This window comes from Momordica charantia, assembly GCF_013281855.1.
Source record: "Momordica charantia cultivar OHB3-1 chromosome 6 unlocalized genomic scaffold, Mcharantia_2.0 BLBB01000006.1, whole genome shotgun sequence".
In the NCBI taxonomy this organism is placed as follows: Eukaryota; Viridiplantae; Streptophyta; class Magnoliopsida; order Cucurbitales; family Cucurbitaceae; genus Momordica; species Momordica charantia.
In genome coordinates this window covers 1,893,030-1,915,124 of record NW_028275164.1, presented here as the reverse complement: position 1 = coordinate 1,915,124, position 22,095 = coordinate 1,893,030, and the positions used below count along the sequence as shown (strand labels likewise).

General features: G+C 37.0%; 3 protein-coding genes across 4 annotated transcripts; 2 read left to right on the top strand and 1 right to left on the bottom strand.

The window, feature by feature from the left end:
- The first annotated feature begins 138 nt into the window (after positions 1-138).
- On the top strand, positions 139-3,966 carry LOC111006816 (Mitochondrial substrate carrier family protein). 2 transcript variants are annotated; one of them, XM_022278892.2, is made up of 9 exons: positions 139-326; positions 797-912; positions 1,118-1,175; positions 1,343-1,492; positions 2,016-2,226; positions 2,334-2,379; positions 3,001-3,115; positions 3,239-3,311; positions 3,438-3,966. In XM_022278892.2, exons 1-9 carry the CDS (start codon positions 257-259, stop codon positions 3,667-3,669), a joined length of 1,071 nt encoding a protein of 356 aa, XP_022134584.1. In that variant the 5' UTR covers positions 139-256; the 3' UTR covers positions 3,670-3,966. The 2 variants fall into 2 exon arrangements, with proteins under 2 accessions (XP_022134584.1, XP_022134585.1); XM_022278893.2 differs by having other exon boundaries at positions 303-326; positions 797-942.
- A 1,197-nt stretch (positions 3,967-5,163) lies between these two features.
- LOC111007385 (DNAJ heat shock N-terminal domain-containing protein) lies at positions 5,164-8,111 on the top strand. Its single transcript, XM_022279737.2, has 3 exons — positions 5,164-6,930; positions 7,479-7,537; positions 7,657-8,111. The coding sequence occupies exons 1-3, from the start codon at positions 5,287-5,289 to the stop codon at positions 7,712-7,714; spliced, it is 1,761 nt and encodes a 586-aa protein (XP_022135429.1). The 5' UTR covers positions 5,164-5,286; the 3' UTR covers positions 7,715-8,111.
- Positions 8,112-8,912: 801 nt separating this feature from the next.
- HDA05 (histone deacetylase 5) lies at positions 8,913-20,451 on the bottom strand. Its single transcript, XM_022279776.2, has 14 exons — positions 19,973-20,451; positions 19,522-19,723; positions 19,213-19,359; positions 18,979-19,091; positions 17,917-18,128; positions 16,740-16,804; positions 15,582-15,752; positions 15,258-15,341; positions 13,488-13,614; positions 10,553-10,674; positions 10,029-10,222; positions 9,773-9,908; positions 9,364-9,428; positions 8,913-9,275 (listed from the first exon to the last, which is right to left on the bottom strand). The coding sequence occupies exons 1-14, from the start codon at positions 20,155-20,157 to the stop codon at positions 9,113-9,115; spliced, it is 1,986 nt and encodes a 661-aa protein (XP_022135468.1). The 5' UTR covers positions 20,158-20,451; the 3' UTR covers positions 8,913-9,112.
- Between the last annotated feature and the right edge of the window lie 1,644 nt (positions 20,452-22,095).

Sequence of the window (22,095 nt, the reverse complement as noted above, 5' to 3'; positions counted from 1 at the left end):
ATGAAAATTATATATATATCACATTGGACTATTGTTCTCAATTCAAAATATTAATAAAACAGTATTAATGAATTCTTTAGAAATAATTTATTTGAATATTTTATAATTTTTAAATTATAATATGTAATTTAACCTAAATTTTAATAACGCCCATTTTTCCTGCTCTGGAACCCTACACCGGAGTGAATGCACAACGTCTCCGTCTGGCGGGAGGCGGAGAACCTTGAGCACGTCAAGCTCGCCCTCCCTATTCCTAATGGCGGCTCATTCCTCAACTTCCAGTAATGACAAAGCTTTAAGAAGCGCAACTTCTAATCAGTTCTTCGGTGAGCATTTCTGGATTTCACTTTCTTGCTGGGAATCATTTATTCATGGCGTTCAAGTGGAATAGCAGTAATAGTTGCATGTTGAAAGAATTTAGGAAATGAGATTGCAATGATTTTCGTTTTCTGAAAAATTGAATTTAGAGGAAGAAACTACTCCAATCCACTATGAACACGGATTCAGGACTCTGTCTTCTTGTATTTGTATAATTTTCGAATCAGTCCAACCAATGGAGGGATTATGGTGACTTTTTCGTCATGGGAAAGTCTTAATAAAAGGAATAATAAATAAATAAATAATCGATTGTTTGCTTCCTGAGAGCTTCATGGGTTTGGATTATCAATAGAAGTAATTGCAAATACGTGCGTAATTATAGTTAACAATCATCCTCTTAGTCTTGTAGCAAGTAGTGAAGTGCTAGTATTGAGATACTTTATTGTGACCAATATGCTGTTGCTACGTTTTCTTGCAGCATGGAGGGAGTTTCTATGGGGAGCTATCGCTGGAGCATTTGGGGAAGGAATGATGCACCCTATTGATACCGTGAAGACCCGGATTCAAAGCCAGGCTATTCTATATGGAAGTCAAGTATGACGCATAGGAGAGCTCATAACTTGTGTCAGTTGATGAAAATACTTTTAATCTTATGTTCAGGATGTCAGCTTGGTGATAATTTAATATTAAAGATTTACTATGGCATATATCATAGCTTTAGGCCCCCCGCCCAAGACTTGGTTCATCTGGAAATTTCCTAACTTGAAATTTTTATTCATTTTCATTTCGTCCGTATCAGAATCAAAAGAGCCTGTTGCAGATGATCCAATCAGTATGGAAAATTGATGGATCAAGGGGTAATTTTTTTCCATCCTTCAACCTATTTTTTATTTTTTTTTAGAAGCGGCTGAAAATTCAATTTCCCTTTACCTTCTTTTTGTTATTTTGAAAAGTTCATATTTCTTAGATGCAATTGGCTTCGCTGTATTATTTGGTTTTGTATCATCATCTAATAGCTATTTAGGCTTTTATAGGGGCTTAGCTCCTGGAATTACTGGCTCACTTGCCACTGGAGCTACATACTTTGGTGTTATTGAGTCCAGTAAGAAATGGATTGAAGAATCACATCCTAGCCTTGGTGGTCATTGGGCTCATTTCATTGCCGGAGCAATTGGTAAGCTCTCCTTATTCTGTCCCAAATTTTTATCTCACTTTTTGAGTCATGCCACCATGCGATATTTGCTATTAGACTTTTTGACAAAGTTCTATGCTAATGCATTCAGCAAAGGAATAATGATGGGTGTATTTACTCTTCCTGTTTCATTCTAAGCTAGTTAGTGAGATTCATTACCCCTTTTTCTTCAATATGTGCACTTCGTACTTCCTTTCCAAAAAAAGAATATGTTTTTTAAATTTTAGATCAAGTATTACATTTTCTGGGACTCGTGTTGATATGAGATCATGCCTGGATAATGTGGTGCTTTCCATTCTATGAAAGAGGATTCCCCATTTTCATTTTTCACAGGTAACACCCATGACATCCACACCCAGTTAACTTTCCTTGAACGAATTCTTAGTTCTCTGGCCCGTTCCTCCAATGTTAACTATTGAAAACCAAAGCCTGCGTGAACACCATAATAAGCTTTTTTACATGTTTCGTGGCTTCTTACTCTTTTTTTTTTCTGTGCCCGTTTCAGGTGATACACTCGGTTCATTTGTATATGTTCCATGTGAAGTTATGAAGCAACGGATGCAAGTGCAAGGCACAAGGTCATCTTGGATTTCCCTTCCCATGAAGGATAGCATCTCTATGAATCATGGTGGGCATATGTATGGCTATTATTCAGGGATGTTCCAGGCTGGTCGTTCAATCTTGAAGGAACAAGGATTAAGGGGATTGTATGCAGGGTTTGAACTCTAAACCAGATCATTTAATTCATAATTTTGGTAATAATACACTGAGTGCGAAAAATAATTACAGCATGACTCTGACCTTCTCCCTTGTATCTTGCTAGATATTGGTCCACACTTGCCAGGGATGTGCCATTTGCCGGTCTAATGGTACGTAAAATTTTGAATCTCTGTACTTTATTTTAGTTGCTGCCTTTTTTCCTCTGTTAGTTTTGCTATTGGATCATTTTCTTCTGCATTGGTTTTTAAGTTGTGTATCTGCAGACATTACTGTGATGCTAGATTCAAAACATGGTGCTAAATTGCTAATTGATATATCTGGAAAAGGCATCTCTCATGCACATGCACATGCACAGATATGTCGTGGAGATACTTTATAGAGTTTTACATTCACTCGTTAAATATTATTTAGACATCTTTCTGTAAATAACATGTAACAAAATGACCGACAATTCAAATTTCTGTTAGCCTAAAAAAAAAAATTCCTGTAGGAAATAGCAGACATATTTTGTATTTAATCATGTTTTCTCTTGCGGTAACTTATATTATTTGTTTGAGTCTCGTCCCTTTGACTTATATCATACTGTGGGTATTCAAATTGAAGATTTGAAGAAAAAAAAATGCTTAATGCTTTTATTGACATCGTCTTGTGGACTGTTCTTAATCACTGACACAAATGGATCAACAGAGAGAAGAATGAACATTGATTCTCTATCTACTGCGTCTCTTAGATGTATGTATTTGTTAAATGGTTTCTTTGACACGCTGCAGGTCATGTTTTATGAGGCACTAAAAGATTTGACCGAGTATGGGAAGCAAAAATGGAGGCCTAATTCAGCTGTTAATAGCTCCTTGGAAGGACTTGTGTTGGGGGGATTGGCTGGTGGTATGCATCTTGATACCACTTCACTGTCAACAAATTAGTTCTGAAGCATTTTTGAAGAAAATGTTCACTTTTAGCTTGTATGATTGATGTTTAAATTTTAATACATGGTTCTAAATTTGTTAGGTCTCAGTGCTTATCTGACCACTCCCTTGGATGTGATAAAAACAAGAATGCAAGTTCAGGGATCAACTTTAAGGTATCAGATGATCATCAACCTTCTTGAATATGTTATTTCTAGTGCAATTTTACTCTTTACGACTGGCTTGGTGGATCTTAATTCGAGATAATGTGTATATGCGATACTTCCTCTTAAATCTCTTAGGTATAATGGTTGGTTGGATGCGGTGAGTACTATATGGCGGAGTGAAGGGATGAAGGGAATGTTCAGAGGTAGCGTACCCCGAATCACATGGTATATTCCAGCTTCTGCTCTAACTTTTATGGCTGTGGAATTCCTGAGAGACCATTTCAATAAAAGATTGGATGATGAATGCAAAAAAGAAGCTGCTACATTATCAGGCGACAGAAAAGGAACCTTGCGAGAAGCGGCGTAAACATCTTTACCGAATTGAATTTCGTCCATCGGCGGAGATTCATCAACTCTTGTCAAGTTCTGCAGATAAACACTGTAAGCTGTATTTGCAGAATCAATTAATCTAGAGGATCGTTAGGTGATGACAAACTAATGAAATCCATTGACTTGATGGAGGGGTCTATATTTTATGAGAGAGACCCACAATCAAGTCTCCAAAAGCAAAAGAAATGAATATAGAGAGAGACAATATAGGTTTATGTAATCTCAATTATTTGGTTAACTAATTGTCATTTCTATAGTTGGGGTTTAATTTCAATAGTGATTTGTATACTATGTTCTCAAGTTTAAAATAAAATAAAAAATTATTTATACTCATTTTCCCGGCATTCGTTTAAAATATAATTTATAGGTTTAAATACTATTTTGGTCTTAAAATTTTTAAAATATCTGTTTGAAAAATTATTTTGATTCCTAAATTTTCATATTGTCTATTTAATCTCTAAACATTCAAAAAAAGGATCATTTTAGTTCTTGCTGTATTATCTTGACACCTAATTTTTTTAAAGTTGTATTTTGTGGTTGAATATAAACCTATACTAACACATTAATATACATTTTTTAAGTTGAGTTATTTATTTGTTGAAATCAAAACAAAAGCAAGGAAATTAGTTCAAAGTTTAGGGACTAAAATAGACCTTTAAAAAAGAAAAAAAAGACTAAAAGACTAAAAGTTCAAGGACTCAAACAAATATTCGAAAAGTTTAGAAACAAAAATTGAAGCAATGATAGTTGAAAATTTAGGGACAAAATGAGATTTAAATTTAATTTATGTATTAATAAAGAGAATAAAATTCCAAAAGCTCTACCATCATGATTTCTCAAAATTACTGATTTAGATCCATACTTATTTTGTATTTTTTTTTTGAAAATTGAGTTTATAAAAACATCTTAATCTTCGTTCTCAAAATCTAAGCTAATTTTTAAAATTAAAAAAAATATTTGTTTCTTAAATTTAACTTGAAATGCAAATGCGTTTTTTTAAAAAATGTGATACTTCAAGAAATTGCAATGAACCAATAATAGTTAAAAAGAAAAAAAAAAGGAAAAAACGAAATAGTTATCAAACGAGTCCTATCTTGCCTTATCATGAATTGAATTAAAAATCAAATTGAATAGTGGGTTTGAAAATTGTATTACTCACAATACTTTCTAATTAAATTATTATTATTCAAAAATGATATAAATTGTAAACTTATAATCACATCAAAAAAATACTTTTACGACATTTAAATAAAAAAGTAATGATATTTTTATAAATACATATATATTTATTTCATGCATGTTTTTTTTAGAGGTATTTTATGCATGTAGTATAATAATTATCTTAGCTTTATTATTATTAAAAAAATTCACACCGCGTCTTACTATTACGCTATTACGAAAGAATTCCGAATTTAATACGGAAATCAAATATTGATTGATTTTGTGTATAAATAACGAGATTCAGCTAAACCTCAACCGAAGCTTCTCATTCAATTTTCAATTTCTCATTTCAATTCTCAATTTTCAGCCAATCCGAAATCGTAGCGTAGCAGCGAAAGCAGAAGAAGAATCCCTAATTCCGAGCTTTCCATCCATGGCGTCCGGAAAGCGATGCCACTACGAGGTCCTCGGCCTCCACCTCGACTGCACCGCCGACGAGATTCGATCGGCGTACAGAAAGCTCGCCCTCCAGCGCCACCCCGACAAGCTTGTCCAGTCCGGTTTGTCCCAAGCTGATGCCACCGCTCAGTTTCAAGAGCTCCAGCACGCTTACGAGGTCCTCTCTGATCCCAAGGAACGCGCCTGGTACGACTCTCATCGTTCCCAAATCCTCTTCTCTGATGCCGCCTCCGTCAATTCCAACTCTGTTGTTCCCAATCTGTTTCCGTTTTTCTCCAATACTGTTTATTCTGGCTATTCCGATTCTGGAAGAGGGTTCTATAAGATCTATGCTGACCTTTTTGACACGATTTACGGTAACGAGATTAATTTTGCCAAGAAATTAGGATTGCGTTTAGATGTGGTTCGCGAGGCTCCGGTCATGGGGAATGTGGATAGTCCGTACACGCAGGTGACTGCGTTTTATAATTACTGGCTCGGGTTTTGTACGGTTATGGATTTTTGCTGGGTTGATCAGTACGATGTTATGGCCGGTCCCAACCGGAAATCGAGGAGGCTAATGGAGGAGGATAACAAAAAGCTGAGGAAGAAGGCAAAGAGGGAGTACAACGAGACAGTTAGAGGCTTGGCTGAATTTGTGAAGAAGAGGGATAAGAGAGTGATTGATATGGCTATGAAAAGGAACTTGGAAATGGAGAAGAAGAAGCAAGAGGAGAGGGAAAGAAAAAAGAAGTTAGAGAGGGAGAAATTGGAGAAGCTGAGGGCATACGAGGAACCAGATTGGGCAAAGGTCGAGGAGGTCGAGGAGGATGCAGGAGATGAGTTTGAGGAAGAGAATAAGAAAGAGAAAGAGCTGTACTGTGTTTTGTGTGGGAAAAAGTTCAAGAGTGAAAAGCAATGGAAGAATCACGAGCAGTCTAAAAAGCACAAGGAGAAGGTTGCAGAGTTCAGAGAATCACTAGATGATGAGGATGAATCTGAAGGGTTTGTTGATGAAGGAGAAGCTGAAGCAGAAGAGACTCTGCTGGATGATGAGATGGATAAACTAGGGGAGCAGTTCAAGGAGAGTTTCGATGTTAAAATCGAAGAAACTGAAAGTGGGCCAGAACTTAGTGGGAGTGAACACACTGATGTTCATGAGATTGATAGAACGGATATGGTCGCAGAGGCACTTGGATTGGATGACGACGACGAACTTGATGTTCTTGAAGCAATGGCGGCTGGGCTTCGGAATAGGAAAAATGCTGCATCAGTGCAGCAGCCTAAAGCTTCTTCAGTAAAAACTCGTGTCGAGAATGAGAGCGATGAGCTTAGCCCAGGAGAATATGAAAATGGCAAGAGGGGGAGAAGGAACCGTCGAGCCAAAAAGAAGGGCAAGGGAAATGATGAACCTATGAATGAAACAGATTCCCAAAATGACAAAAACATTGGAGATGATACATCACATCGACATGATTCTCCTTCACATTCGTCAGGTAACAAAGAAAGTAGTGATAAGGGAGCCAGCGAGTTGGCAAAAGAACAAAGGACTTCAAGTAAACCTGCTGATCGAAAAGCAGTTGTGCAGAACGACATGAAGACGAACCCTAGGCATTCATCTAAAGGAAAGAAATCCAAGGTAATTTACCCTCTGCAGATTCCTTTTTCTAATTCCATCATTTATTTTAGTTATACGATCCTTTATATGCAATGACACTTAATTTTCTGAACTCTGAGCTTCTATATTAGCTTTCATGTGAAAAATATCATGTATTCATTAGTTCCATTAGGTAAAGGTTTTTGGTTTTTTAAATTTAATTTCGAAAAACTAAGAACCCCTTTAACAACTATTTTGTTTTTGATTGTCTGCTTTTGAAAATTTAGCTCATAAACACTACTTCTACCAACCATTTTGTTATCTACTCATTAAAAATGTCTTCAAAATCTAAAACAACTTTTAAAAACTAAAATGGTGAAAAACCTACAAAGAAATTGAGAGAGGGAGAAGCGGGCATAATTTTAAGAACAGAAAATTAAAAACAAAGTGCCTAAATTAATGAAGTATTAGATCAGCAACCCAGTTAAGCTTCCATATTAGCTTTAATGTTCCCCTTCCCTGTAGTTAGATTATTGATTATTGATTAGTTTTATATTCACAATGTCCTGATGATATAATTTCAAAATTAGGCAACAACAAAGGATTCCGCCAATTCATGCGAAACATGTGGAGAGCAGTTTGAATCAAGGTAAAATCCTTCCTGCATCGTCTACTTTTCACTGCCATTTCTCCCATACCTTATAATGTAAAATACAATCACTTTTAGGATGATTCCATTAAAACTCCCCTTTTAATGTGCCATGGCAGGAATAAACTGCACAAGCATTTGGGAGCAACTGGACATGCTGCTCTAAAATATCGATGACAAAGCTATAGCAAATCCACATCAATTTTGACCTTTAACAAGATTTTGAACAAGTTCCATACCACATCCTGCGGGAATTTGAATCACCAATTGAGGATGATGATAGCTTATGCAGATTGTTATCTATCTGGAAAATGGTATGATTTTTACATTCATTGTTTTACTGTAAACTGCAACATTCCTTCCAAGTATTTAAACCTTGTGATTTATTGAATAAAATTGAATACGATTTGAGTGGCCCCTTAGGAGGGTGTAATACCAGGAGAGAGTTGCTAAATGTTGCATTTAGGAGAATTAAGAGGATTTTCAAAGACAGTTTTGAACTGATCTTCTTTATGTTGAACTAATTGTGTATTTTCGGTTTTGATTGTGGAGAGTTTGTTGTTTTATTTCTGAACTCACAGCCACCAAGAGCAACAACAGCCGACGCGACGGCTTTCTGAACTTAAAATTGTAACAATTTCAATAATGAGATTGAAGCATAAATTATTGTAGAGTTTGACGGTAAAAGAATAAATTTGATGGAAAATGCACCACAATATATTTAAACGGGAGAGGATCCCTTCCATTTTTGGAGAAGATAGCATCTGCCGGAGGAAATATATGTGGATTATGATTCTTACAAATTTATTATATATATATATCGAGTTCAAACAATTCAATATACAGGCAAAATTTAAAAATGAAATATATGAAAATAAATAGTGGGATATAGAAGGCTGTTTCGGTTTTGGAAAGTAAAGCAATTTCTTTTCCATATAAAAATATTTTATTTTCAAAATCTGTTAAAAGAGGGGTTGTCATTTATTAGGGGTTTGATTGTAAACTTTATATACCTGTTAGCCTGAAAATGGAGAATTTTGAAAATAAAGCTAATAGTAGACAGTTGTGTAATTGGATTATATATAAACTATAAAGGCTATCAATGTAGTTATTCGAAAAATTAAGCTTTACAAATGAAAGAAAAACGCACAAAAATAGTCCACCAAACTAAAATAACAAACTTCAATCAAGTAAGATTTGATCTAATGAATAATTAAAAAAAATAGACAAAAAAGTCCAAAGAGAAATACGATATCGAACGAGATCCCTAACCTCCTCCTATTACTCTCCACCCCTCTAAAAGTTCAATTATTCCTCGCACCCACCACAAAACCCACCCTTATCCCAAACAGCCCTTTAAGGGGATGAAGAAGAATTACCACGAAATAAAAACAACAAACTGCTGAATCAAGAATATGTTATATGACAGTCGGTTCAACATATATAAAATACCAAACTGCTGGATGGCGCAGTAAGTTTCAACTAAATGTCTCTCCAGTCCTAGAATCAGACCTACACAACCACTATAATTTCATAAATACAAAATAGAAAGGTTGCAAATGACAAGGCTTGCGCTTACAGTGGCTTAGTTGAAGCATTCTGAACATATATCAAAGCTTCCTCTTTTGAAAGTGGCCCTTCTACGAGTCCTTTAACAAGAGTATCGACGTACTCTTTTGGTGGTGCACAGAGGGGAACCTTCCCGGATTTGAAGTCTTCCACATCCAAATGTGAGCACCTGAGATTAAAAGGAAGTAAATATTACTAGCTACTCGAGTGTTCTTGCAGCATGAGTAGTTAGAGAGAAAACGAGATTTGAGGCATACGTCATCGTTACTATCGGAATATCGCGTTCCTTCCCAAAATATAGTAGGTTGTGATACCAGCCTCGCTGCAAAGTAGATCAAGCATTGTTTAAGAAATGATTGGGAAGAAAATAATTAGAATTGCCTTTCAAACATGTGAATTGGACTTATAAGAGGGAGGGAGGTGGGACATAGCCATCATGAGTTGGCTTAGTGGTCAATAAGGATTAATATAAATAGTAAAGGACTTGGAGGAAATGGGTTCAAATCATGGTGGCCATGAGTTTCCTTGGCAATCTAGTGTAGTAAAGTTAGGCAGTTGTCCTATTATTAGTTGAAGTACACGCAAATTGGCCCGGAAAAATGGATATAAAAATTAAATAATAATAATAATGATAATAAAAAGGAGGTTGTAAAGTTGACAACATACCCCAGCTGGAATTTCAATAGAGTTGAGGTGTTTGCTTGTGACTGTGTTCAAATTAGCCAGATCAAATAAAGGGTTATTAGAAAGGAAACCACTGCCTCTGTTTTCCTGATGCAAAACATCGTTAAATTGCTCCAGCCTGTGAGAGAAAATCGAGAGCGGAAAATTAAGATTTTGTGCTAGAAAACATGATTAGGAGTATTGGGAGAAACGTGAGACTTCCCAGATTAGAAGAAAAGAGATAAAGTAATAAACTCACGTAATTCTATACAAGCACAAATAAGATTTCTCCTCGCTGTTGCTTTCAGGATGAAGAAAAGCAACTCCTCCTTGGCCCCAAGTATTACTATACTCATGACCGAAAAATAGACGGTGAGTAAAAGTTTTCCACAGAGTCTCCTTTGGTGGAGTCTTATCCATGGAACCTGTACACAGCTTTTTCATACCCTCCACCTAAAAGTTTCTCTTCAAATGTTAGAAGAGGTGTGAGTTTACATGAGGAAAAATAAGAAGTGACACTCCAAATCAGAAAGAACCAAATACGCATTCTCAAAATGTAGACAGTGTTCCACGAGTATGTGAAGCTTTTAAATGAGGGAAAATAAGAAGTGACACTACAAATCATAAAGAACCAAATACACATTCTCAACATGTAGAGTGTTCCACAAGTATGTGATGCTCCTATAACTGACATTTATGGGTAATAACATGATTTTACAATTATAGATTTAAGCATCCAAGATCGTCGAAAGAAAAATATTGTAGAAGTAGATGAAGTAGAACCTGTCCTCCTTTGATATAACAAAGGAATCTTGGCTCCCACAAATTTGATCCAAATGCAGCATACCAGACATCAGTTTTTGAGAGCTCCGATCTCCAAGGGTAAGTTGCATTAAGCACTTGATCTGTTTTGTTATGAAAACCATCATAAGAACCAGAGCTTTCTTTGAGGAGTACTAAATCTGAAAGACAAAAATAAAATAATAAAATAATAAAAATAAAATATCCGCTGACATTTGGCAGGAGTACGATCTCACGTGTTAGAGTATTCTGAGAGTCGGCTAAGAACTCTTAACCCGACAGTACGACCCAAATTTTCCATAGCACGTTCTCCCAAATCGCTTTCCTATAAAATGAGTCCAACCCTTCTCAAAGGTACGCAATATCTGGCACCATGCTATTTTCTTTCCTATCTCAACTCTTTCAAATTGAGTTTTGACTAAAGCTTCGAAGTGCATTTGGCAGAGCACTACGCTAGTGTTGAGTTCGGTCTTGCAGGTTAAACGCACAAGAAGGAGGCTACTGTGTGATCGTCAGCTACCCATATCAGCAGACTGGACAACGACAACATCTTTGTTGGTAGTTGCCATCATGAAAGAATGTGGAAAAACGAAGAGGAATTGGGAAAAAAAGATCCGAGTCCCGCCACCCTAAAATAAGGGGGCAAGATCATTCTCGACTGTCCAAGAACAACCCTATCCAACGGTAGTAAAAATAAGGCGGTTGAGACAGAGAGACATGTCATCTGACACTGCACAGGAAGATGAGGTGACGTGGTCCATCCCATCACACACGCCTCGAGCCACATGAAGCGTCACAATTTTCAGTCGAAAAGTCATCAGTGGCGTCCGATCACAATATGACGCATGACAAACTGCGGGAAAAATGCCTAAGTCTGGGGGTCCACCTTCAATGGAAAACCTGGGGCCGAAAGACAACTCCCTTCTCAAGGTGTTCATCTGGAACAAGCCTAAGTCTAGGGGCTCACCCCATGACCAAAATCCTATATCTGAAGGGCAACTCCTTTCTCAAGATGTTCATCTCGGACAAGTGTAAGTCAAGGGGCCCACCTCAGGACCTAAATCCAAGTCCGAAAGGCATCTCCTTTCTCAAGGTGTTCATCTCGGATACTACGAAATCACATTTAGACCAAAGATGTGATGAAGGTGGGTGGAACTTGTTATGGATAAAAACCCACCATCCACGTGGTCACACCCCAAGAGGCCACGTAGGTCATGGGCCTTGCTCAATTACATCTAGAGCCCAAGGGATAGAAATCAGCACAGCCGGACCAGGGGTATAATAAGCCCATGTCAGAACCTCAAGCATAGGATCCCAAAAACAAAAGTCGAACCACAGTAAAAAATGATTTCACCGGTCGACAATCTTCCAGACATTCTAATACCACGCTGGCTGATGGTATGACCCAGATATGGAAAGATACACCATCTAGGGGTGAGCGTGCCAATCCGAAAAACTGAGCCGACCGACTGAAATCAACCGAAAAAAGGTCGGTCGGTCGGTTTTGGAAATTCAGAACCGACTCGGTCAATCGGTCGACGGCCTTGGCCCAGGCAATACTGACCGACCGACCGACAATATAATATTAATACGTTTTATATATATATTTAGTTATTAAAAAAAACAACAATTAAACCTAGGGCTAGGGTTGTTCTCTTCTCTCACCCTCTCACTCTTCTGCCGCTGCGGTCCCTCAGCACCCCCCCCCCCCCCCGTGCTCTCTCACACTCTCACGTCTCACGTCTCACTCTCTGTCCCTCTTTGCCGCCGCACCACCACCCTCCGGCCTCCTCTATTCTCTGTTGTCATCATGCCGCCCACTGCCCTCTATTCTCCCTCTTCCTCGTCGTCGCCCAACCGCCCCCCGTTGGCCTGTTCTCCTCGCCGTTGCCCTTCAACCCCCTCGTGCTCTCTCACTCTCGCACTCTCACTCTCACTCTCACTCTCACTCCCTCCCTACTGCCGCACTGAATAATTAAAAATAGGGGGAAAAAAGGAAATTGAATAATTTTTTTTTTTAAATGTCGGTTAAACTGACAAACCGACCAACCGAACCGATCAGTCGGCGCCAAGCTACGGAGGGAAACCGACGTGGTCGATTTTGGCGTCGGGGTCGGCCAAAAACTGACCCCAACCGATCGATTATTAGCCCTAACACCATCGAGTATCTTCCATCCATAAATGGAGAACGAAAACTCTTCCACAAGGTAACACTAATTTCTAGCACACAATAATGTTGCTCTCCAATTACTCTAATCCGGATACTGACTTAGGCATCGGAGAGTGTTAGGTTGAGCACCGCACTGTCTTGAGATTGGCTTTGCAAGTAAATCTCCTAGTGAATTTGCCTATTGCCGCCTTCGAGCTTCGCCAGCTCAACTTGACTAGATCTCGGCATCATCAATATTCATTCTCTGATCGGCGCCATGTTATTGCCACATAACTCCCATTCCAAACAAGACCCACCACCCGACGGGACAAGTTGAGCGAGAGCCAGTTGGGTAGCGGCCAGGTATTGCTGTGGGTAGGTATGGAGGAGAAGACAACACCATTCTCGAACATTTGATAGTAAAGCCCGACACATCCCGAGGGCTTGGTCAATTCATTCATTCTCATTTGGCAATCACATCTTCATACTGCCGAGGATTCGATAGGCACTATAGAGTTGACTGAGATCAGCAAGGGAAAGGGTTGATTGGATGAAGGTCCCTTCTGCCCTGCCCGAAGTAAAGGTACCCTTTCCTCTATTTGCCCTGGCCATGAGAAAGGTCAAAGACGAGAAAGAAAACAAATTGTACCTTGATTGCGCGACGCAACTTTGGAATGGAGAAGTGAACGGCGAAAACTCAAAATGTAAGAGTTTCGCAAGGCGACCAACAAAATATAAACTCAGAAAGCTAATCTTAGTGCTCTTTACCTTGACTATCTTCCTTCACTTCCGATTGTGAAAGTGTCATACCCCGAAGAACTTCCTCAAGTGTTTCTAATCCAGCATTAGAAGCTTCATCATCCTCGATCTCCGAATCCGAGCTTGAAATCAAAATCTGCTTGTTAATTTGAAGAACAAATTTAGCAGGATTATCTTGTGCTGTAGAACGCTGACAAAACGGACCCCTTCATCAAATATATATATATAGAGAGAGAGAGAGAGCAATAGACAAGATACCCAAACAATTTGAAATATATCACAAATAGATTAGTTTCATCTCCATGCATATTGATCCATTTCATCCCTATCACGTTACTGGACTTTCAACATGTAGTAAATAAGTGCTGGCAGTTGCTTTCTTTCTTTTCATCTTTTTTTGAGTTCGAAGTGCTGGCTATAGTCAATGTGTGCAATTTAATAAAGGAAGATAATTATGCAACTTACTCTAATAATTCAAATTCTATATGTGAAGACCGGAGGAAAAATAAAATTACTGTACAATGTCCTTATTATGGGTGAAACTGAAGAGTTACACACTTGGGTGCCACCCAACAGTAATATCATGCGAACCAATCAAGAGTTCCATTTTCTGACCTACCTAACTTAACAATATCAGATAAGCATTCTAAGTCCAACATGATAGGTAATCATCCTCGAAACAGCATGACAGGATGAGCACAAAAAGGCTCAATAGTTTAAGTGCTCGTCCTAGAAGATATGGTAGGATGAACATACCAGATTTGATGAGATAAGCATTCATCCACAGAGTCTCAACTGGGCAAGTGACCATCTCAAAAGAGCATGGCAGCCATAAGGTTGGGCATTGGGTCTCACAAGACAAGTGCTCATCTTTAAAAGATAAGTACACCAAACCCTCGTAGGGTAGGATCAGTAGGTCCACAAATATGAGCCCAAGAAGCTTAATAGGGCATGAGTCCGTCCTCTGGGTGACGTTCCCTTTTGCCCAAGAGAAGGATGCAATAGGCTCTCCATAAAGTGTGAGCTCCACACTCGATTTGATATTCAAACAAGCAAGAAGGAAGATCAACCTCCAAATCTTTTCAAATCTCACCCTCAGTAAGTGTCAAAGTTTGAAGCATATTCCTAGGCACCAAGGGTCTTGTTCTTGACAGCTCGGTACAATCGGCAGAAGTCATCATCATTCCCTTTAATTAAATGGACGTGGCTAATCTTTACCAAGTACACAATTCTACTTATTATTGAACTTTGCCAACAGAAGTCCTAATCAGACTTGGACATCATTGGGTGTTCGACAATTTTTTTTGATAGATTTATAGTCTTAGCTCTTGGTTGGTGTAAATGCTTCCACCCACCCTTCAATCTGAACGAACTTAGATCTAGTTGGAAGGTGTTCGACAAGCCCCTTATTGGCGTCCAACTTTTCTCCCATATTACCATGTACATATCTTTTTGGTCCTCATTTTTCCTTCAATATTCTTGTTTGCAAGTACCAACATGAAACAAGTTAACTCAAACAGTTTTTTGAACAAAAGTCAGTAAGAGCAGTCTCTCTACTTTACATTAAGTTAAAGGATCATTTATTAGTTGAGATGATTCATGTAGAGAGTTATTTTGAGAGCATTGGCACATTATACTATAAATATAATTGTGTGTCACTCCAAAATTCAGACAATTATTTAATATATATTGTTAAATAACACAAATCCAATCAGATTCAGTAGAGATTCACATAATGTTTATAAGACAATCGTGAAAGGTTAGAAAATATGGCATTACCGGGAGTGGCGCTTTTTTACTGATCAAATCATCTGGTAATTCATCCGAAAGCATTGGCCAAAAAGGACTCAATTCTTTTCGAACCTGCCAGGGATCACAAGGTTTTTATAGAACAAGATGTCTATAGCTAAAATCTCTTGTGAAACAGAAACATTGAATAATAACCAAAGCATTGATTCTAATAATATTCTCAATATATCCCATTGCCATTAGTACTCTCACGTAACCAAAGCAGGAAAAAGGAGTTGACTGACAAAAATAGCTCTAACCAACCCAAGGTAAGAGAGAAAAATGGAAGGGTGGAAAAAATCAGTGTGAGCTCACTGCTTGGATCACTCGCCATGTTGACTCAAATGGATAAGTCTCTGAAGATTTATTCATAGTTCTTCCATTGAGCAAAACTTCCGCACATGCAAGCATCGAACTTGCGATGGAATCAAGGTTATATCCTCCTTCCAGTGCCAATACAATCTTTCCTTGGGCAAGATTCATCAACTGAGAAAGACACGGGTGATAATGGTACCATCAAAACTTTGCTAATCTATTTTATACAAAACATGAAAGCATTACCATTACCTCAATTTTATAAGGCATTGCAAGATGATGGCCAGCAAAGATAACAGACATGACTATAATCAAGAAGACACATTACAAGCGAGAGATATTTTTTCCTTTTTCTGTAGATGCTGAGCTTATCCTAAAATCTTCATTCATTATTTAAACAACGAAATAGATAAGCAAAGGAGACTTATAAGCTTCATTGCTAGAAATATCAGGAAAATTAAATAGGAGAAATGAATAATAGTCTAGACCATACGCTGGATACAGTGACCACAATATAGAACCCTGGAAAGTGATTTTATCCTGGAGTTCAAATGTATATTTTAAACAACATCATCTATAGAGGAGTTTGGTCCTTTCTTCTAGAGGAGTTTAATCTAAGTTGGGTTGGATATGGTGACCTGACCACAATGCAGAACCTTGCTTTTCTTTCACTCTTTTACGAGTTTGTATGTTTAAACAATTTTTGTTCATTTTCATTAATCGATGAAAAATTTGTATCTTGTTAAAAAAAATAAATAAAAAAAAAACATCATCTCTAGAGCTCCCATCCAAATCAATTCTTTAATATTTTACAAAATAACCATTGAACTTCAGATTCACCATTATGATTATTTCTTTCTGTTCTGTTTAGCATAAATCAACTGCCTGAGAAGGGATATTAAGTAACTATGCTTATAAATAAGAATTCAAATACCAGTTCTAAGTCTTGATCAGATGTATGGGGGCATGGTAAAATTACATACTGGATAACTGCCTAATGAACACATCCCAGGAAGGTATTTGAGCGAACAAACATATGCAGCACTACAGAAATTGTAATTTAAGCCTCAAATATATGAGACACGCTACGAAACTATATCCAGTAAACAAGAAACTGTTGTGAAAGCAAATCCAAAATAGAATGGATTGAACACTTGCCTTTTTCAACATAATTGAGTATCCATATGGTGTGACACAGCAACCACCCAGAGGATCACCAACAGCTGTTCCGAGCATGAAATAGTTATTCATACATCTAAATGCTTTCCGATCAAAGATATTACTATAACTGAAATATTAAAATGGAGAAGGGTAGAAAACCATATTTTAAAGTTTTCACCTTTCAAATTTTTTGATAATTTCAAAAATGCCATCCACTTTTTTCTATTACTTCTTTTCACTCAATTAGTAAAAAACCTCACTCCATCGTGACCCAAAAATCTCTGGTAGAGAATGTTTCAAGAAATATGTCCCAAATTTTCATAGCGCGACACCACCAAAATAGATGATCCAAGTCTTCGAGTGCCCAAGCACCATTGAGACCCCAAAAACTTTTTTCTCTCTTTTTTTTCCTTTTCATTTTTTATGAAAAACCAAGACCGGAAACTATAGACGTTGGACAAAGTCCATATTATTGTTCTTCCCTAAACCAATCAACCAAAAACCTACTCTTCTTCAGAATTTTAGCCTTCCAAAGAATTTCAAAGAAAAGGAGAGATCGGATGGGTCAACAAATGAGCAAGAAGAGGTGTCAGGTTCAAAGGCTTAAGAGTCCACGTACAAGAGCCTCTAAAGTTTGGAAAAGATAATTTTTCGTAAAAACCAAAAATGAAGATATAAATCCAGAGGAGAGCCATGATTAGATAATAAAACCAAATTAAGAAGCACCTTTTTGTTTACAAGGAATGAAGAAGGTGAATAAGATCCAACAAAACAATAGAACAATCTAAAGGCCTTAGGAATGAGAAGTCCCTCAGCCTAGGAAGGGGATTTTTACAAAAGGTCTCCAATCTTAATGAGAAAAGGAGGCCTTCCAGAAAGAAATTAAGAAGAGAATCAATACAAATCTAATAGTCTTCCAGACATGAATGCAAGATTCCTTCATCTAGAGAACTTTTAAAAAGTTGATTGGATGAGAAAATTGAGAGCCATCGTTAGAGAATAAGACCAAATTAACAAACGGTTCTTTTTGAAAGGAAAGATTAAAGAGACAGGGAATCGATACCAATCTAATGCCTCTTTCAACCACAAACCACCTTAGAGGGCTTTGGAAAACCATGAAACATAAGTGAAGGGAGGAGGAGGAATTTAATATCTCAAGTTAGTAGCATGAGACCTGCATCGAATCCAGCAGAGACTATGATCATATCGGGATTATATTCCTTAGCAATAGGAAGCAAAATACAATCCCAAACTGCAAGATAGTCGGCATCCCCACATCGTGCATTCTCCCATGGAACATTTATATTATATCCTGCTCCAGATCCTTCTCCAACCATGGTATAAAAACCATCATCTGTGGCCGGATAAAAACTTCCAAATTCATGCCTGTGTTCAGAGAAAAATACAAATGTTGGCACGTTACTGATGACAGTGATCATAACTCAACTACCAAGCTGCACAAACAAATATGGAAATCAGAACTTCCTAATATTAGGAACTACTTCAAATGGTTTCTTTGCTGGGTTGAATTATTTCAAATGAATTACAGAAAAGTCATCCCAATATCCAAATCTCCTAGCCGGTGGATTTTTTTTTTGGGGGGGGGAATCATATTCTTTCAAACTGTGACTTTTGCCCTCAATTGGTGGCATCCCAGCTATAAAAACTTGGCAATCAATGCTGCTTTCATAGAACGACCAAAGAAACTCTTGATCAAGCTTTTCGTGGATTACCTTTCCAAGGGAAGAAGAAAGTTTTGTGGAACAACACTCTAGTTAAAACTCTTCTTTGGGAACTTTGGGTAGAATGAAATAGAACTTTTGAAGATGTGTTTGTTGATAATGATCTCGTTTGGTAAATGGTGAATGTGCTAGCTTCGAAAGAGAACTTCTTGTAACTACCCTGTTTTAGTTATTAGGCCAGTGGACTTGTAAGATCCGGGGCATTTTTATGGAAGGTGCCATATCCTCTCTTTTTGTATTCTTTCATAGTTAACGAAAGTAGTTTCTTATAAAAATAAAAATTAATATTTGAAAAAAGAGAGCCGGAGAGAGAGCACTGTGCATGCATGCCATACACATCTTACCAATTACGTTAAGGGTAATATTCTCGGTGGGAAATATATAATCCAAGAATGTAATGCCGATTTCAGGATGCCAAAACAAATGGAAAATACAAGACTACTGAGTCAATAAAAAGAATATTTAAGAACACACCAACATTCTTACCCACCTACCGGTGAACAGAGAAGAACAAAACACGGGAATCTTTCCAAAACATCTTTTGCGTTGCATTGCCATGATGAACATCCCAATCAACAATTAAAATTTTCTTAATTCCCAAATCTGGCTGTAACATGAAAATTAATGACCAAATGAAGTCAAAACTGAGAAACTTCATTCAATAGAGTAGAGGATCATAAGATTATCCATAAATATTTGCTCAAGGAATAGTTGGAAAGTGGTCCTACTCTTTCATTCAAAATAAAGCTTGCAGCAACAGCTACATTGTTGTATAAACAAAACCCCATTGCTTCATCATGTTCAGCATGATGACCTGGAGGCCTCACGATGGCGATCGCAGAATTTAAATCTCCTTTAGCTACTCTTTCAGCAACCTTAACAAAATAACGATAGTTAGAATTTATATTAAAAATAACAGAATTCAGGCAACTTTTCTCTATTATACCAAATCTACACACTTCAGATACTTAGCATTCATGACGGGCAAAATATGCCCTGCCAAAGTTTCAACTAAAAAGAATTCCGGCGTATATTACATCTATGACAGAGCCAGCAGCAAGATAAGCAGATTCAGATGACCCTTTGTTGAAGTATATGGAATTCAATTTTGAGGCAATCCTATCTCTTCGTGAATCAAACTCTTTGGAACTTATATTCCTAATCAAATCAACGTGCTTTTTGGAGTGAACTGCCAAAATGTGCTTATCTTCTGCCTCTTTCCCATTCAATACCACACACCTGAAAAATGGAAAAGCTAGCTTAACTATTTACCCGAGATACTCAACTGAACTATCTCAAACAACAAATTCTGGATATTTTCAAGCAAGACTGGGAGAGGGGGAAAAAATCTGCACCATAAAACAAGAAAGAGACTAATCGATTCCACGAAAGTTTTAATCATCACGTAAATAAATAAACACGCTTCCTTTCACTATACATGCATTCGAGGAAACATTAATACAATGAAAAAAGCAAAAATGATCATGCCTCTTATGAATGCCAGCGCTCTGAAGCTTGTTCCAAATGGCCCTAATTCGGTTAGGATTCTCGGGATGGTAAATTCCGTCAGGTGTGTGATGCTTGCACATCCTCTCGTCGTACAGAACCCCTACCCTCCGGAAATCGCCATTGTCGCCATCGAATTCCCTAGTTCCGGAGTCATGAACGTCCATGGTTCCAAATATCTAACCAAACTTTTCGAAACGCAAATCTGCAGTCGGCCGGTGCCCTTGTCGGAGTGCAGCCGCTTGAATCGTCCGCCGGGAACACGAAACGGCTACAGCCCGGGCTCGCTGGTGAACTAAGTCCACCGCCACAGTCTAGTCTTCCCAGTTTCGATCAGAACCTTCTCCTCCAATCATTTCATTGCCTTTTCTTGGTATTTGGGCCTCGATGAAAATTTCCCCATGGACTTCCCATTCTCCAATCGTTTTCTTTTCCAATCCCCATAACCTCATTTCTTTTTTTTCTTTTTTTTCTGTTTTTACACTGTTAAGCTTTTTGATAATTGATATAGGGTTATATACGAGGTCAAGTTTCGACTACTTCTCTGAAGTAGATGTTCAATTTATGTATTACTATGATATTCAACTACTTATATTTTGAGCTTAAGTTAATTGAGATTGAACTTAATGTAGTTAGATTGAGTATAAATTGTGGGGTTTTTTTTTTAATACTTTGTAAATAAAATTTATTTTAAAATATACAATTTTATTTACAACAATATTAAAAAAAACCCATAAATTGTGTACCTTGACCTAGTATATTATACTGTAGTTTTTGAAAATATTGTTTTGTCCTTTCGACATTATGTAGTAGGTTGCACATGTGTTTTCAAGTTAGTTAGCTTGTGTCAAAATTAGCCTTTGCAAAGTATTTGTCTGCCTCATCTTGTCATCGAGTTGTCTAAACTAAGGCATAGACATGTTTCTAAACAAAATTAACAACATGGTAGTATCTAATTCCACCTCTGACAAAATTAGTGAGAAATGAATAGCCAACTCGAACATATCTAATTTATAAATCATGAAGGCATCTTAGTCAGCATATCTCTAAAACTCATGCAATCAATTGGTTATTAAAATCTGAAATAAACATATAGCTCAATTGGAATCTCACACTCTTTAGTTGAACTTAATAAAAAAAATATTCATAAAAGTGTTACAAAATGTCATCAACCTAGATGTTTGATCACCGATTATTTTGAGTATTATATGTTGTTGGTTAAAGATATGCTACAGTATTTTTTATAAATTGAACCATATTCACAAAATAAAATCAACATGAACACAAAATGAAATATAGTTCTACTCACGTGAAATATTTTAACCATTTTTTGTAGTACAACATGTGGGAGTGAGGGATCGAACTCACAACCTCTTAATCGGAGATAAATGTTAATTACCACCAAACTATACTCACTTTAACTATATTTTAACCAATTCATCAATCCTGACAATTTTATTATAGGAGTTAATATTATTGATATGGTGTTATTCTTCGTATTAATGGAATTAGCATTTTGTTTAGAGGGAACTAAAGTAATACATAAAAGACAAAAGATAAAATAAAATAAATGGAAAAACAAAAGAAGGGCCCCAAAAAAGATCGTTTCTTGCCTCGCCGTGAGCCTGTGATTGAACTTTACATGATACTCAGGTGCACTATAAACCGGCCCATTACAAATGGGCCGAGTGTCTCTTCACTTTATCTTCTCCCGAGAACATCACATTTAAACGGCACTTAGTTTTTTTCCATAGCACAACATTCGATCGATGAACTATACTCACTTTAGCTTAAACGGTACTTAGTTACAATCACATAAATTATCTTTAGTGTCTTATAGTACACATGATATAAAAATATCTATTCTTTTAATATTTATAAATTTAGATTTTCAAGATTTAAATAATTATTTTCAAATTACCCTCATTAAATATCGTTTTATTACATTTATTATTATATTTTCAAACGTATTATTATTGATGGTAATAAAAATATTCACCTTAATAAATAAATGATAAGTCTTTTAATAAATAATCAAACAAATATAGTAACTAATAAATGCACTTATTCTGGCTTAATTTTTCACACTTTTTTTATTTTCTAGC

Bases quoted from the DNA above. Each gene is read 5' to 3' on its own strand.
- LOC111006816 (XM_022278892.2), top strand. From the start codon at position 257: ATGGCGGCTCATTCCTCAACTTCCAGTAATGACAAAGCTTTAAGAAGC. The intron at 327-796 runs GTGAGCATTTCT...GTTTTCTTGCAG, and splicing joins AACTTCTAATCAGTTCTTCG to CATGGAGGGAGTTTCTATGG. The intron at 913-1,117 runs GTATGACGCATA...CGTCCGTATCAG, and splicing joins CTATTCTATATGGAAGTCAA to AATCAAAAGAGCCTGTTGCA.
- LOC111007385 (XM_022279737.2), top strand. From the start codon at position 5,287: ATGGCGTCCGGAAAGCGATGCCACTACGAGGTCCTCGGCCTCCACCTC. The intron at 6,931-7,478 runs GTAATTTACCCT...TTTCAAAATTAG, and splicing joins CTAAAGGAAAGAAATCCAAG to GCAACAACAAAGGATTCCGC. The intron at 7,538-7,656 runs GTAAAATCCTTC...GTGCCATGGCAG, and splicing joins GGAGAGCAGTTTGAATCAAG to GAATAAACTGCACAAGCATT.
- HDA05 (XM_022279776.2), bottom strand. From the start codon at position 20,157: ATGGACGTTCATGACTCCGGAACTAGGGAATTCGATGGCGACAATGGC. The intron at 10,223-10,552 runs GTTCTACTTCAT...AGAAACTTTTAG, and splicing joins GTTATATCAAAGGAGGACAG to GTGGAGGGTATGAAAAAGCT. The intron at 9,276-9,363 runs GTATGCCTCAAA...TTTTAATCTCAG, and splicing joins ATTCCGATAGTAACGATGAC to GTGCTCACATTTGGATGTGG.